The following is a 17,314-nucleotide window of genomic DNA, read 5'->3' on the forward strand; positions in this document are numbered from 1 at the left end:
AATAATACCCTGTAAGCACTTGATGAGAATATTGAATGACATGTTTTTTCAAATTGTGTAGCAATCTGGAATCCAGAGAGAATAAAGCAATGCAGTTAAATCCTAGTAATTTAGTAATTTTTGTTCAGATTCTTACTCAAAAATATTAACAGGTTTTATTTTCTTAATTACTTCTGTTACTCGCTGCAGTCTACATGCTTTCAGTGTTGGGCATTAAATATAAACATTCATTAGCTTACAATAAACATAACTCAGGGAGGGCATTGCTTAATGGTTAAGGGCTTTGCTTCAGAAATACAAGTTACAATGTTTGATTGTGATCTCTGGTTATTGGCTGGAACTGTAATGTCTGCAGAGTGACAGCTATGAACCAGTAATAAACATAGTGATGCAGATATGCCTGATACATAGAATAATACAAGTTCTTGAATATAATAAACATAGGCATTACAATATATTTTGGCAATGTATAAAATCCAACTAAAAATGCTGACTATAAAACAAAACTATTCATGATCCAAAAATGGAATAAGCATTTTAAATGAATCCAGCTAAGAGTGCATTCAGATACATATAATACATCTTTCCAGCTTTCTAGCATACAGTTCATAATCAGTGCAGCTTGTTAACCCTATACTCCTATCACAACTCTCCTTCCTAAATTTCTCCCCTTTCACCATAGCTTGGTTCACCAGCTACCTCTCCAAAAGACAACAAGCTGTTAAATGGAAACATTCCACCCCTTCCTTTCTGTACACCCCTACTGGAGTACCCCAAGGTTCTGTCTTTGGCCCCTTACTTTTCAATATATTTATCAACAACTTTCACCACTCCCTCCATCTCCAATTCTTCACTAATCCAGTATGCAGTTGATTCAACAATCATCTGCCCAGCTGACACCCCCTCTGACCTTCTGCAGATAACCCAGTCAGCTTTCTCAAATACTGAAACCTGGATGCAAAACAACCACCTAGCCCTTAACACCAGTAAAACCAAATTAGTGATTTTTCACCATCTAAACACTCTTCCATTGATAAAAACTCCTTCAAGATCATAAGCCAGAATAACACCCCCATTGAAATTTTCCCTTACACCAAACTGCTTGGCGTCATTATTGACGAACATCTAAAATTCAATATCCACATCCAAACTAACATAAAAAAACCACCACCAAAATTAGGAGTCCTATATAGGGATAACCGTTCTCACCCCCTCCACTGGAAAGACCCTCGCCTCCACATACCTTTCCTCTCCCTAATGTATGGCGCTCATCTGTTCTTGAATCTTCAGCTCGGCCTTCAAACTAAATTAGAAACCTGCTACAATAAAATCTTAAAATCCGCCACCAACTCTAGGAACTCATACCATCACTGCATCTCTCTTCACTCACTGCAATGGCTCGAGCTTCCCAACTATCTGAACCTCCTTAAACTCACCACTGCCCATAAGCTCATTTTTAACCCATCCTCCTCTCCCTCTCTCTCCACCTCCTTAGCCCCCTATATTCCTAATCGCTCACTTAGGTCAGAAAATCATAACTTGCACAAAATCTACAAACCTTTATGCCCACCTGGACACTCTCTGCTATCCTGCTCCTTAGCTAAACTATGAAACTCTCTTCCTTCTTCACTTAGAAATACTCATAACCACTCTAACGTTAAATCCCTCCTCCATTCCTACCTAGTTTCAAAGTGGGAATGCCCTTTCTCCTTCCCCACATAGGACCCTCCTATATCAAAACCCACCTTCTAACTCTGTGCATCATCTCTGCACTCACATAATTTTCCCTCCTACGCTTCCTTAACCTCCAGATTTTGTTAATAGTTTATTTCCAACAATTTCTCGTCCTTAATTGTAATTCACTGTTAATGACCCTTAGACTGTACTGTTGCTAGATTCTTACTACTATTATTGTGGGATGTAAAAATTAAGTTATAATTCATTGTTAATGACTCTTAGACTGTACAGTTGTTAGATTTTATTATTCTAGAATGTAAATTTTTTTTACTGTAGAATTCTGCATAAAGTTGTATGACTTATTTGCTTTGTATGTGTATATACCAATATGTTTGTCATTGTTACTGGAGCTTTCCTCCCCGGGCCTCCACTGAAAACGGGCTCTTGTGAGCCCAGTGGACTTCCCCAGTCATCAAACTGGAATAAATAAATAATAGTAATAAGTAATGGCACGTTTTCAAGGAATTATTCTATCAACAGCTCATACACTAATTGTAACCTAACATTTGTTGGCAGAGTATAGAGTCTGTATCAATCATTACAAAATAAAACTCTTAATCATAAAGAGTATCATATGCATGTTCTCATACAACCATACAAAGGAGAAAAGGCTCAGAGGAATTTTGATCATCTTTGTGAATGTTGAAAAGACTTATACATTAGGAAACTAAAAAAACATATTTATTATACATGTACCAAACAACTTCCACTTCTAATACATGTAATAATCAGGTGTTATACTGGGTACAGCTGAAGGTAATTGCACTTCAAGCTACTCTGTAACATTCTGTATTTTGTTTGTTTGTTTGTTTTTTGTTATAGTTGCAGCTTTGTCATCCAACGTTCATGTAGATACCAAGCCAGAAAACAATATGAAGGCCACACTAAATGGTAATCCAAGGTTCTTTTAAACTGTATTCACATGTGTGAATAAAAGGCATACAACCCATGTAATGTGATTAACATTTTGCAACAGTTTTAGAATAAACAACAATGAACAAAACAACTAACCTAGGTTGGAAGTCTCTCTCTCTCTCTTTCTATCTTTCTCTTTTTATGCCTACAGACTATGATGAAAGCTAGAATAATCACTATCATAGTCTGCATCTTTAACAAACCCATGGAAACCATTTATTAATGTGGCAAAGTGGCACACTGGCTAGTATTGCTGCCTCATAGCAAAATGTTCTCCAGTTTGATTCTCAGTTGGGGTGCCTTCTGTGTAGTGTCTACATGACCTCCTTCTGTCCATGTGGGTTTTCTCTGGGTGCCCTGCAATTCTCTCACATTCCAAAGGCATGCATTAGGTGAAATGGACACTAAATTGGCCACAGGTGTGGATGTGAATAGTATGGAAGAAGAACCACAGCAGGGCTAGCCACCCAGCAATGTGAACCTTGGGTTTAAATGATTGTCACTGTTGAAGTGACACCCTGACCCCATGTGGAAACTGGGAAAAAGGGGTGATGGATGGATGGGGACTATACTTTGTGCCATCAAAAGAGGAAATTAGTTTAGGTAGCTAGGCCATTTGAAAATGAATGCTGTGTGTTGTTATACACTGATAGTAGGGTACCAATTTTTGTTACTTTTGCTCTTGTTCCATATATTCCAAAAATCTCAGTTTGTATCCCTTCCAAGCAAAGTCCTTTGGAGATTATGCTGCTTTAATTATGAAAACTGTATTCTAAAAATTAAGCACTAAATTATAAATTTGCCTAGCAGTGTTAGAAACTTTGGAAACTCTCAAAGCATAATGATTTTTTTTTTCAACAATAACGGAGTTCTTTTTAGTTTGACCAAGTAAAGAAAACATTATAGGTGTATTTATGGATATTACTGAAAGCACACAGTGCATTCTTGTGCCAAAACTTAGAATGAGCAACTAGGTAGTGACACACAGAACCAAGTTACACTAAGAGGAAACAAGCCAAAAGGCACAATAATAGCATACAAATTACAATATAATGGCATTAAAAGGAAGTGCAGTCTAATAACTGCATAATTAAATGCAAACGAGGCCAGGGAAAAGCAAGTCATGCCTCATCATAAGCAGTTATGACTGGAGTAGCCACTTGCATATGAGTATAAAGGGAAAGAGCAGAACAAAATATCGTGGCACTCCAAACCAAATGTTTAAAATTAACTAAAGGTCATTTATTTATTTATTGCTTATTTATGTGAATGTCTGTAGAGATGACAACTGTAGATTTTCACTGGGTATTTGTCTTGCCCTTTTTTTGCTGGTAATGTTTATTTCTTTAACTTTATGAGTAGTACTGACTCATGGCATCATGATAAAAGACAGGAAACATCATACATGTTGTGATCTTGTGGAACAGCTCAGTATTAGTCAGGTTGAGTAACAAAGTGAAACTAGTAATGTAGGAGCCCTCATGCATGTTGTGATCCTATGCATCAGCCCAGCATTACTCAGCTGGAGTAAGAGAATAAAACTGGCTCATGCATGTTGTGATCCTATGCAGTAGCTCAGTATTACTTAGTTGGAGTAACAAAATGAAACTGGTAGTGTGGGAACCATCATGCATGTTGTGATCCTATGCATCAGCCCAGCATTACTCAGCTGGAGTAAGAGAATAAAACTGGCTCATGCATGTTGTGATCCTATGCAGTAGCTCAGTATTACTTAGTTGGAGTAACAAAATTAAACTGGTAGTGTAGGAATCCTAATGCGTGTTGTGATTCTGTGCAACAGCACAGCATTACTCATCTGGCGTAATAGAATGAAATTGGTAATGTAGGTCACAGGATAAATATGGGTACCTTCAGCAACTGGTTTCAACAGTGGCTGTAGGTTTAAACAATTTAAGCAATTTCCAATTGCCAGTTTGTGTGTGTGTGTGTGTGTGTGTGTGTGTGTGTGTGTGTGTGTGTGTGTGTGTGTGTGTGTGTGTGTGTGTGTTGTAGTTTTTTAACTTCTGAGTAGCAAAGTAATTGCATACAGTCCTGTTACTGTATAGCATTGCTGGTAGCTGATTTTCTTTTACTTTTAAGTATGCTTGCAGTTGAGTGTAAAAGGCGCTAAGGGTCAGGGGTGTTGTGGAAAAGGCTCATCAGTAATCTTTGTCTCTAGCTGAATGTTTTCAAAGTACACTGTGAGTATTGGGGCATAAATAACCATAAAGTCAAACTATTCTTTAGAAGTCTAGTAATGAGGGTACATCACATACATGGGTCAAAAGGTTAAAAAAACACTTCTGAAATGTCTCACAGAGCATTTACCCCCCTCATGGATTCTGTAGAACTAGTAGCCCTTTGTCCCACGGCCTAATTAATTTACTATACCAGCAAAGAACATAGATCTCTAAAAACAACTACCTTCTCCAGCAAATTGATATTTCCTGCATTGTATCAGAGGAAAACTATGAGGGGATATATTGGTTTTATAAGACGAACTAAATCAGATCACACTTGATTAAGAAGTTTATAACTATACACAATTAGCTATTATCTAGCAGTATAAGAAGTATTGGCAGTGCCTTGTGGTATCACTAGTGTGTTTGTCAAATGCCTCAGGTCGTATCTGTAGTCAGCCACATGACCAAAATGATATTTTTATTTTCTTAAATTTTTATTTACTTGTACATTACCTAACGGCTAAGTACTCTGGTCAAATGACCCTTTTCAGGCATAACCTAGGTCAAAAGTTATAGAAAACATTTTTGTTGAAATGGCATATATTCAAGCACAAAAGATGTACATCAGGAGCATACATATAAATAATGGTAGGTAGATGTTAAACAAGTTTTTATTTGTTATATTTTTCATCATAATGATATTTAGTCTGACATAATAATGGATGGGTGTTATGAGGGTGTCATGCCCAAACATCAACTTTGGTAAGGGTGCATCTTTAAGGAAAAAGTGGAGAACCACTTCACCAGAACAAAGATCAAATGGTACAGCTAGTGAGAGCAACACATTTTGTGGACAGGATCTGTGTTACAGTACGATGCTATAACATCAAGTAGGCAAAGGATGAAAACACAAAGTGAATACATAAGGGAGCAGAATCTTTTATTTATGCCATTTGCTTACATATATTTAGTGAATTGTTTTTCTTTTCAAGCAAGAAAAGTTTACGGTAAGTATATAAATAATGAAATATGATTTCTGTGCTTTTTATTCCACTGTAGTTATTCAGATTTTTTTTTCAGCCTGACGTGGAGATCCTTCCGAGAGAACACACTCCTGATAGAATGATTACATGGACAGGTCTGGGCTTTGCAAGAGTTAAAGATGGTGCTGGCCTGGTCTTCCATATTGATAATATTCCCTATGCCATGGACTATGACATCATGATCCGATATGAGCCTGAGGTATGTATCTGCAATGCTGGGTAAAATAGATTTTCGGTATCTTTGACCTGGTGTGATACTTCTTTTAACTCCTTGCATTTTCTACATAATCCTGTGTTTTGATTTTTGCTCTGCAATGAATGTATCTACATACCAGAAATACACTGAGCTCAAATTGCAATGTGACTCAGTCACTGGGTACCAGAATTCTTATACTCATCACTGCACGGCTCACCTACAGTTGTAATTTACTACCTCCCTGCAAAACACAGATCTAGACTTTGCTAATGCCATAAGGCTATTAAAGAATCTTTAACAGGACAAGAAAAGTAAATAATTTGAAAGACTGGATTAGTCTTTTAAAAGTAACGTTATTAAATATGAATTGTCTGATTGGTGCGAGGAGTGGAGATTGCAATAAGCCTAATGATGGAATACTGTCAGTATAATCTCAAAATATGCAGTGCCACTACTGAAGAAATTTGCTGTTGGTTTTAGAAGATTTCATTGTATCCCAGAAAATTACAAAGATCATAATAGCAAGATGTTAAAACATTTTCTCAAGAAGCAGGTTAGTTGCATTTTATCACTTAGATGTCTCGTGTTATCATTTTTATATATTTACAGAGACTGCAAGTGATCTTGTATCCAATGTGAACCACTCGCACTGTAATCTAGTATCAGATATAGAAAGGGGTAGGACCTATGGTCAGAATCATTATCAGAAGGCAAACAGATGGATGTATACATAGTGCTGAGAGTCCATACAAGGTGTGGGATAGTCCTACTCAATTATACTGCCTAAATGCCTTGTATAATGAACTGAATATGTCATAGTCTGCATCTAGAAATATGTCAGTCCAGCTCACTTTTTTAATATCTAGGGAGAAAATAGGTGGATGTAGTTCTGTATCAGAAACCTCGTGATATGGGTTGGCATTTGACAATTTAACAAGTAGTTAAATTGTGCATTTTGGAGTCTAAACTATTTATATACATTGTGTGTGTGTGTGTGTGTGTGTGTGTGTGTGTGTGTGTGTGTGTGTGTGTGTGTGTGTGTGTGTGTGTTGTGAGGAAACACCATCTGGAAAACTGGTGTAAGCAATGCAACAATGTGATATTGAAAACAAAAACATGATGCTAATTCTTTAATCTTGAATCTATGTTCCCACATGTTATGTACAGTAAACTGTTTCCAGTCAGTGAATGTGACCCATGGACCCAGGAAACAAAGAATTCCTAGCATCTTTTTTTTTTTCTAATTGAATAAATATGTTTATAAATGTGTTACCCCAATTTACTACTCGTCTTACCCACATAAAAGCTGAGGCAGCTTATGCAAGTAACTATACACACAACATTCCTACTTTCACAGGAAAAAAATACAGTTTATTTTTTATTTATTTGCAGTTTGTTAACCGGGAAAGTCCAGTGGGCTGAGATAAGTCTTTTTTCAGTGGAGGCCCGGGAAGAAAAGCTCAATGCACATACAAAACAAAGATCAACAGAAATTAATACAGAATATTATAAAAGCAAAATCAACAGAAGTTAATACAAAATATTACACGACATAAAAAAATTACTAAAAACATATTGCTACAGTGATAGTAGTAGCAAAAGGATTTATGTAGTATGCCATAATAATAGATTCATGAGATAATAAGCATTCTGTTTTATGTGGAATGCAAATGCCTACACTAGCTAAGGTATAAAAGGGAGTAAGTAATTGTAAGAGAAAGATGGAGGAAAAAGCATGGCTAGTGTAGGTTGAAGGAAGTGGGAGTAATAGGGTGGAGGTTAGGAGGGGTGAGAGCAGGAGCACTCCCAAGTAGAAGAAAGATGGGAATAGAGCAAAGTCTTAAAGATGGAGAGGTTCTGGGTAGTTGGGATATGGGGAGGAAGTGAGTTCCATTGTCCTCCTAGGGAAAATGACAGTAAAAGTTGCCCAGGAGTACGTAGGGGATTGTACACTTCAAGGAGATTCTGATTATTAGACCTGAGAGATCACGCAGGAAGATGCATAGTAATGATGGAGGAGAGGGAGGGGCATTGAGAATCAGGAAGATGCATAGTGATGATGGAGGAGGGGGAGGGGCATTGAGAAGGCTTGAAAATTGGTTTATGGGCAGTAGAGAGCTGAATGTAAAAGAGATAGTTGGGGAGCTCCAGCCAGTTCAAGGAGTGTAAGGCATCACTGTGGTGGGAGGAAGATTTGGAGCTAGTAGCAAACTTGGAGATTTTATTGCGGCAGGATGCCAGTTTAGCCTTAAGGGTGGCTTGTAGATTGGTAAGGAGAGGGGACCCATACATGAGAGTGGGAAGGAAGTAAGTGGTTGAGAGGGTAGGCTTAGTTGAAGAGGTGAGGTAGTGATTGTGACAGTAAAGCATTCTGAGCTTCTGGTGAGTTTTCTTGATGTTAGTTTGAAGGTGGGTGTCAAACTTTAGTTGTTCATCGATAAGGGCAACTAGAAGCTTAGTATGGGGGACTATTTCGATAGGAGTCATGTTTTGGCTTACTATAGAGAAAAAGTTCTTGTCTATTTTGGTGTTTTTAGATGTGGTAAAGATCATGATTTTGGTTTTAGATGCATTAAGAGCTAGGTGACTGTTTAACATCCATGTCTCGGTGCTGTTAAAGGCAGCCTGAGTTACATGCATGAGTTTGGGGAGAGATTCAGCAGATCAGATGATGGTAGAGTCATCTGCATACTGGACAAGTTTAGCGTTTGAGATACAATGATAAAAGTCATTAATGAAGATGTTAAACAGTAAAGGACCCAAGATAGAACCTTAGGGGACACCTGTCAGAGTGTCATGGTAGGAAGAGATACAGTTTTTCCACTTGATGGCCTGCTGTTTATTTGAGAGGTAACTGGAAAACCTGTTGATGGAAGAGGAGGAAAGGTTACATTGAGAGAGCTTGGACAAACATAGGCTATGGGAAATGGTATTGAACGCCTTAGATAGGTCTAGGAGAAGGGTAGAAACAATATTGCCTGAGTCGTGAGCATGGTTGATATTATCAAGGAAGGATAGAAGGGCTGTGGTGGTACTGTGTACGGGTTTGAATCCATGTTGTGTCGGGGTCAGCGAGTGGTTATCTAAAAGGTAAGGTAAAAGTTGCAGATGATTTTAAAGATAGGAGAGAATGGCTATGGGGTGGAAATTGGAGATGTCAGTGCTGTTGCCTCCTTTGTGTAAGGGAATGATAAAGGCTTTTTTTTCCAGAGGAGGGGTATGTAGGATTCTTGAACTGATGGGAGAGCTATGCCATCAGCAGCTAACTTGAGGAAGTTAGATGGTAAGTTGTCAGGGGCATTAGAGCATGGTTTTAGTTTTTGGAGAAGTTTTTTATGGTGTTGACAGGAATAGGTTTAGGAGTGAAGGAAGGGGGTTGGGTAGTATTGGTGATAGAAGGAGAGAAGTTGCAGGTGAGAGATAAGAAGGAGCTGATGAATTGTTAGAGAAAGATGTGGTGAGCTTAGCTTTTGAGTTTGTGATGAAGGAGTTAAATTTGGTGGCTATGATATGATTTGGAGAGCTAGGGTCAAGACAGGGGTTGTCTTTTCTGCTGGGACTGACAAGGGCAGAGATACTACTACAACATTTCTTGGAGTTGGATTTTTGAGTTATTTGAAGCTTAGAGTAGAAAGATTTGCGGTCAGAAGTAATTTGTTTTTTAACTCTATTACAAAGTTGTTTGTATTTAGTAAGGGAGTTAGGTGTTTCGTATTTTTGGTAGAGTTTCCATAATCTATCGCAGATGTGCATGAGGGTTATTGTTTCTTTGGAACGCCAGGGGGCAGTTATGGGTTTCACTGTTTTAGTTCTAGGAGCAAAGTTGTTTAGTAGGTTAATGAATGAAGTATTAAAGTAACTAACACCGTTATCAAGAGGAAGAGTTTTCAGAGGGGTCCCGTACATCTGTTTTAAGCAGTCAGAGAAGAATTGAGGGTTAAATTTTGTGAGGGTATAGGCTGGGGTATAATTATGTTGTAAGTGTAGGGAGGAAGGTGAGCGACGTTCAAGGGTGGGAAGGTGATCGCTAAGGGAGTCGGGCAAGGTGCCACTATCAGAGATATTGTTGGGATGGGAAACTAATATCCAGTCCAGAATACTGCCTGAAGAGTTATCTTTATTGGGCCTGGTAGGAGAGCTAATTAATTGGGAGTAGTTGTATAGGTTTATATCCAGGGAAGTAGTGGTCGAATGAATAAAAGTCCAGTTAATGCTAACGTCTCATAGGATAATTGTTTCATTACTTATGTTAGATGAGATCCAAGAGAGAATGTCTTCAAGAATGGGGATGTTGTTTCTGGGTGGAATATATAGGGAAGCTATAACTATGTTTTTATGGTTGTTGATTTTTAGGAGAGCCAAGGTAATTTTGGCTGTAGCGAATTGAGGTATAGGGTTGGTGTAAGGTGTCACTGTTAGAGAGGAGAAAAAACGTAGGGCTACTCCACCGCCTTTCTTTTGAGTTCTGTCATTTCTTATGATTCTGTAGTTGGCGGGTTGATTTTGGAGTCTTTCAGGTGTGGTTTGAGCCTTTTTAGAGATTGATAGAATGTCATGGTGGTTATGGGAGAGCCAAGATTGGAAGTTGGGTAGTTTATTGCAAAGGCTTTGGGCATTAGTAGTAGCAAAAAGGAAAGATTTGTGGAAAGAGGATGAAGGTGTCGAGATTGAGTTTGTATTCTGGTTAGCAGAGGGTCCAGGGTTAAGGTATATGTCTCCAGAAAGGAAGATAGGGATTAGTTCAAGAAGGAGGGATTAAAAGGTCTTTGGAATCCTCAGAGTTGGAATTGATGGGAAGAAAGAATATGGGATATGGACTGTGAGGGATGGGGAGTATATTTGATGTGACAAGGAGCTTTCTGTTGAAGAGGAGAGAATCATTGGAGTGGTAGAGATGAGGAGAAATGTAGGCTGAGTAGTAGGGTTCTTTTTTGGGATGTGTAGAGGTTATGTGGTAGGGTGGGGAATAAGAGAAATTAGGGAGGCAGGTGAGGTGGAGTAGAAGGTAGAGGGAGAAGGGAAGAAGTATTATGAGCAATGGCTGTTTAGGTAGAGTGTGCATAGTTGTTGTAGTGCAGTGTGGAAGTATGGTATAATATAAAAGGGGACAGTGATGAGTGAATTGGCATGTGACTTAGCTTAGATGCTTTAGTAGGGGGTGCAAGAATAACAGTGGAGACGAGGTGGAATAATTAGTATGAAGGAGGAGAATAGCTAATTGAGAGGAGGGTAGAGCCTGTTCTGATAGGCTATGTCTAGTGAAGGAGTGGCTTTGTGGCTATAAATGTAGAGGTAGTGGGGGTGGATGGAAATTGGGGGCATGTAGGGGAGCGGAGTGAGTCCGAAGGGTGAACGGAGCGGGCAAAGCCGAGAAGAAGGAAGAATGAGTGAGAAGAGAAAACTCAACAAAAAGTGTCAGTGAAAGCAGACACTATTAAGTACACAAGGCTGCTGGCAAGCACAAGGTGAGTTTAGTAACAATTTTAGCTTTGGGGCTGAGTTTAGGAGGTTGTGGCCAAAACTGACAGGACAATTACAGATGGGATGAAATAGCTTCACTGAGAACAGCAGAGAGCAAGACAATAGTATTCAAGAAGTTGCTAGAAATTAAGAGTGGGGTGTGTGCTGCCATCTAGTGACATACCTATGTAAGTATATTGTAAAAACAAAATGAAAACTCCAGCAAAGCTAGAACTTCCACTGAGTGACCTCCCAAACCCCTTGTATCAGAGGCACATGGGATATATGCAAATGATCTCTATGAACATCAAGTGTTTCAGCTAATTTGCTATTCTGAATGCCCATAACTTGTTTGTTCATTTTAATGGACAATTTCAGGCCAATAAAGCCAAACTTCACTACCTGTGGATATGCATGACCTTCTCACTCATTGTTTTAGTATGTAAGTATATTGAGAAAAGTACTATTAACAATAGAGGGGAAAAAAAGGCTACAAGGGGGGAGTAGGGGGTAGGAGACTGCTTTAGAACTGCTAGTGTGCACGTCACTGCAAACTAGGTAAACACAATGGTATGTGGAAAAATCCTGGTAAAAAGTAATTAACATACACTCAGTATGGTCAGTAGAGAGAAGGTACATGGAGTCAAAGGTTGTTTGAAAATTTCTGATTCACATCCTTTGAGGAGGAATACTAGTCTGGCCACTGTATTGTAGACTGGGGGTAGTACCCACAGTTAATGGATATGAACGAGCTGTAATGAGAGAAAGACTGAGTTAAAAAACTGTAAAGCATAGGGCAGCTGAGTGGGAAGAGAATAGGATAGGCTAGGGAAATAAGAAACAAGCAATGGGGGATCTTACTACAAGAAGTTAGTGTTGTTTCTATTATCCAAATACATTTTGCAAAGGTAGGACAAAACAACTGCAAGATCCTTCCTATATAAATCTGCAAAACTGATACACTCCACACTTAAACATGCCATTTTTCTATTGTGAAATGCTTAAAAGACAAAACTCAAACCTTTAAAAACAAAGTGAAAGGAACACTATAAGAGCCGGAAAAATAAAATAAAAAGCCGTTTAATGTAAACGCTTTCGGCAAGGACCTTGCCTCACCTTCTTCAGACAAACAGTAAAGCAATCAATTGACTACTCTTTATACTCAATTAAGCTAATTGAATAAATTAGCGTAAATTAAGAACAACATAACCAGCAAGTGACAGTCAATGCTACTATAAAAATAATACATAATACGAAGGCACAAACATTAAAAGCATAACGTATGTGGATTTAAAAACACTGTTGTGGGGGGAAAAAACATGTACAATTCCTAATACAAAAAAGATAACTCGAATACACTTTACCCCCCAACTCAACATATGCTTACCAGGTTCTCAAATAATTCAAGTGAGCAGCATTCAAATGTATGCGAATACCCGAACTAAATTTGTGTGTGTAAATTTTGAATTCATACTATTATATAAAGTAACGAGTAGGTAAATTAACAAATAATAAATAATAAGTAAATAAATAATTCATGTTAAAACATTGATTTAATTGACTAGTTTGTTTATATAGAAATATATAAATCTAGTCATCTTTTTAAAGAAAAAAGCTTCAAAATACATTTAATAGATAAGTTTTCATTAAGGCCTGGGAAAGTGTGTGCCCTTGTCTTAGTTTGCCACATCAGTTCGTCTATCTCTAAAAGGATTTGCCAGGGTCCCCCTCTGATGTCATTAGGCCTGTGTTGCAAAATAGCAAATTTAAAACAATGGCCCGGATGTTCTAAACTATGCTTAGCCAATGCATTGTTAATATCTTTTTTGTGAAATGCCCATTTAAATATAATCCCTTTAGAAATATAATATGTGGGAGCCATAGCTTCAATGGAGAAAGGAAATTCACCTTGGGGATCACATCAGTCGCCCTGCTAGACACAGGGGTCCAGGGAAGTAAATAGTGTGGGAAGAAATAGCCAGGGAATTGTTATGGCTAGGCTTGTATAGGCCCTAGGGCCGATAGCCCAGTACCAACCTATGAACCTATAAGATAATAGAAAATAAAACTGTCTCAACAGCTAATATTCATCTGAGACAAAATTATTTTGAATCTTCAAGATCTGAAGAATTAATGATTGAATTATATCATGATTGATTAAAGCATTAGAAAAGGCTGGTAATATTAATTAGTTTTAGTTCTAAGAACATCCTGGAAAGTATTTATTTATTTTGTATTCCATTACCATTAAACTCCAACTGGACAGGAAACCCTTTTCAGTGGTGGCCTGGGAGAAAAGCTCAAACAATAACATTTTATATAATACATTTTTAAAAGAGTATAATTAAATGAACATATACTATTACAAGTACACACATTGCATGCTATACAAAACAGAGCTGTACAAGTTACCACCCCCAAAGAATGATGAAAAGAAGTTTAAGAAAAGTCTGAAATAGAAGGAAAAGAATGGCTTTCTAAATAAACAGAGTTGTCATACTAGGTATGAGTAACATCAAAGCTTAGAGTTCTGTAGAATTATTTTTTCCTGCTAAGTATTGAAGGTATTAATAATGCAAGTCAGGATGAGGAGCTGTTATGTACTCTGTGAGACATGAGGTACTATTCTGTGTAATAGTGAGGTAAAAGAGTAAATAAATAGAAAGATAAAGCTCTTAACTTCAACATATCCCGTGGAGCTGATGCTTTGGTTTTTGTATATATAATATGTATGTATATTACTCAACAAAATGAAACTGAAAGGGGACAGTGATGAGTGAATTGGCATGTGACTTAGCTTAGATGCTTTAGTAGGGGTGCAAGAATAACAGTGGAGACGAGGTGGAATAATTAGTATGAAGGAGGAGAATAGCTAATTGAGAGGAGGGTAGAGCCTGTTCTGATAGGTTATGTCTAGTGTAGGAGTGGCTTTGTGGCTATAAATGTAGAGGTAGTGGGGTGGATGGAAATTGGGGGCATGTAGGGGAGCGGAGTGAGTCCGAAGGGTGAACGGAGCGGGCAAAGCCGAGAAGAAGGAAGAATGAGTGAGAAGAGAAAACTCAACAAAATGTGTCAGTGAAAGCAGACACTATTAAGTACACAAGGCTGCTGGCAAGCACAAGGTGAGTTTAGTAACAATTTTAGCTTTGGGGCTGAATTTAGCAGGTTGTGGCCAAAATTGACAGGACAATTACAGATGGGATGAACTAGCTTCACTGAGGACAGCAGAGAGCAAGACAATAGTATTCAAGAAGTTGCTAGAAATTAAGAGTGGGGTGTGTGCTGCCATCTAGTGACATACCTATGTAAGTATATTGTAAAAACAAAATGAAAACTCCAGCAAAGCTAGAACTTCCACTGAGTGACCTCCCAAACCCCTTGTATCAGAGGCACATGGGATATATGCAAATGATCTCTATGAACATCAAGTGTTTCAGCTAATTTGCTATTCTGAATGCCCATAACTTGTTTGTTCATTTTAATGGACAATTTCAGGCCAATAAAGCCAAACTTCACTACCTGTGGATATGCATGACCTTCTCACTCATTGTTTTAGTATGTAAGTATATTGAGAAAAGTACTATTAACGATAGAGGGGAAAAAAAGGCTACAAGGGGGGAGTAGGGGGTAGGAGACTGCTTTAGAACTGCTAGTGTGCACGTCACTGCAAACTAGGTAAACACAACGATATGTGGAAATATCCTGGTATAAAGTAATTAACATACACTCTGTATGGTCAGTAGAGAGAAGGTACATGGAGCCAAAGGTTGTTTGAAAATTTCTGATTCACGTCCTTTGAGGAGGAATACCAGTCTGGCCACTGTATTGTAGACTGGGGGTAGTACCCACAGTTAATGGATATGAGCGAGCTGTAATGAAAGACTGAGGTAAAAAACTGTAAAGCATAGGGCAGCTGAGTGGGAAGAGAATGGGATAGGCTAGGGAAATAAGAAACAAGCAATGGGGGATCTTACTACAAGAAGTTAGTGTTGTTTCTATTATCCAAATACATTTTGCAAAGGTAGGACAAAACAGCTGCAAGATCCTTCCTATATAAATCTGCAAAACTGATACACTCCACACTTAAACATGCCATTTTTCTATTGTGAAATGCTTAAAAGACAAAACTCAAACCTTTAAAAACAAAGTGAAAGGAACACTATAAGAGCCGGAAAAATAAAATAAAAAGCCGTTTAATGTACGCTTCGCAAGGACCTTGCCTCACCTTCTTCAGACAAACAGTAAAGCAATCAATTGACTACTCTTTATACTCAATTAAGCTAATTGAATAAATTAGCGTAAATTAAGAACAACATAACCAGCAAGTGACAGTCAATGCTACTATAAAAATAATACATAATACGAAGGCACAAACATTAAAAGCATAACATTATGTGGATTTAAAACACTGTTGTGGGGAAAAACATGTACAATTCCTAATACAAAAAGATAACTCGAATACACTTTACCCCCCAACTCAACATATGCTTACCAGGTTCTCAAATAATTCAAGTGAGCAGCATTCAAATGTATGCGAATACCCAAACTAAATTTGTGTGTGTAAATTTTGAATTCATACTATTATATAAAGTAGCAGTAGGTAAATTAACAAATAATAAATAATAAGTAAATAAATAATTCATGTTAAAACATTGATTTAATTGACTAGTTTGTTTATATAGAAATATATAAATCTAGTCATCTTTTTAAAGAAAAAAGCTTCAAAATACATTTAATAGATAAGTTTTCATTAAGGCCTGGGAAAGTGTGTGCCCTTGTCTTAGTTTGCCACATCAGTTCGTCTATCTCTAAAAGGATTTGCCAGGGTCCCCCTCTGATGTCATTAGGCCTGTGTTGCAAAATAGCAAATTTAAAACAATGGCCAGGATGTTCTAAACTATGCTTAGCCAATGCATTGTTAATATCTTTTTTGTGAAATGCCCATTTAAATATAATCCCTTTAGAAATATAATATGTGGGAGCCATAGCTTCAATGGAGAAAGGAAATTCACCTTGGGGATCACGTCAGTCACCCTGCTAGACACAGGGGTCCAGGGAAGTAAATAGTGTGGGAAGAAATAGCCAGGGAATTGTTATGGCTAGGCTTGTATAGGCCCTAGGGCCGATAGCCCAGTACCAACCTATGAACTTATAAGATAATAGAAAATAAAACTGTCTCAACAGCTAATATTCATCTGAGACAAAATTATTTTGAATCTTCAAGATCTGAAGAATTAATGATTGAATTATATCATGATTGATTAAAGCATTAGAAAAGGCTGGTAATATTAATTAGTTTTAGTTCTAAGAACATCCTGGAAAGTATTTATTTATTTTGTATTCCATTACCATTAAACTCCAACTGGACAGGAAACCCTTTTCAATGGTGGCCCGGGAGAAAAGCTCAAACAATAACATTTTATATAATACATTTTTAAAAGAGTATAATTAAATGAACATATACTATTACAAGTACACACATTGCATGCTATACAAAACAGAACTGTACAAGTTACCACCCCCAAAGAATGATGAAAAGAAGTTTAAGAAAAGTCTGAAATAGAAGGAAAAGAATGGCTTTATAAAGAAACAGAGTTGTCGTACTAGGTACGAGTAACATCAAAGCTTAGAGTTCTGTAGAATTATTTTTTCCTGCTAAGTATTGAAGGTATTAATAATGCAAGTCGGGATGAGGAGCTGTTATGTACTCTGTGAGACATGAGGTACTATTCTGTGTAATAGTGAGGTAAAAGAGTAAATAGATAGAAAGATAAAGCTCT

General features: G+C 37.6%; 1 protein-coding gene across 4 annotated transcripts in view; it reads left to right on the top strand.

Annotated features, from left to right (window-relative positions):
• The window catches only part of LOC122807740 (laminin subunit beta-1-like), a 2,263,691-nt gene that overhangs the window by 1,502,740 nt on the left and 743,637 nt on the right, over positions 1-17,314 (top strand). For all 4 annotated transcript variants that reach the window (XM_044078727.1, XM_044078725.1, XM_044078726.1 and 1 more), the window contains one exon: positions 5,916-6,077. In XM_044078727.1, the coding sequence (XP_043934662.1) occupies positions 5,916-6,077 (162 nt within the window). The remainder of the gene's footprint in view (positions 1-5,915; positions 6,078-17,314) is intronic.

This window comes from Protopterus annectens, chromosome 7.part1, assembly GCF_019279795.1.
Source record: "Protopterus annectens isolate FY-2018-M chromosome 7.part1, PAN1.0, whole genome shotgun sequence".
NCBI lineage: Eukaryota > Metazoa > Chordata > Ceratodontiformes > Protopteridae > Protopterus > Protopterus annectens.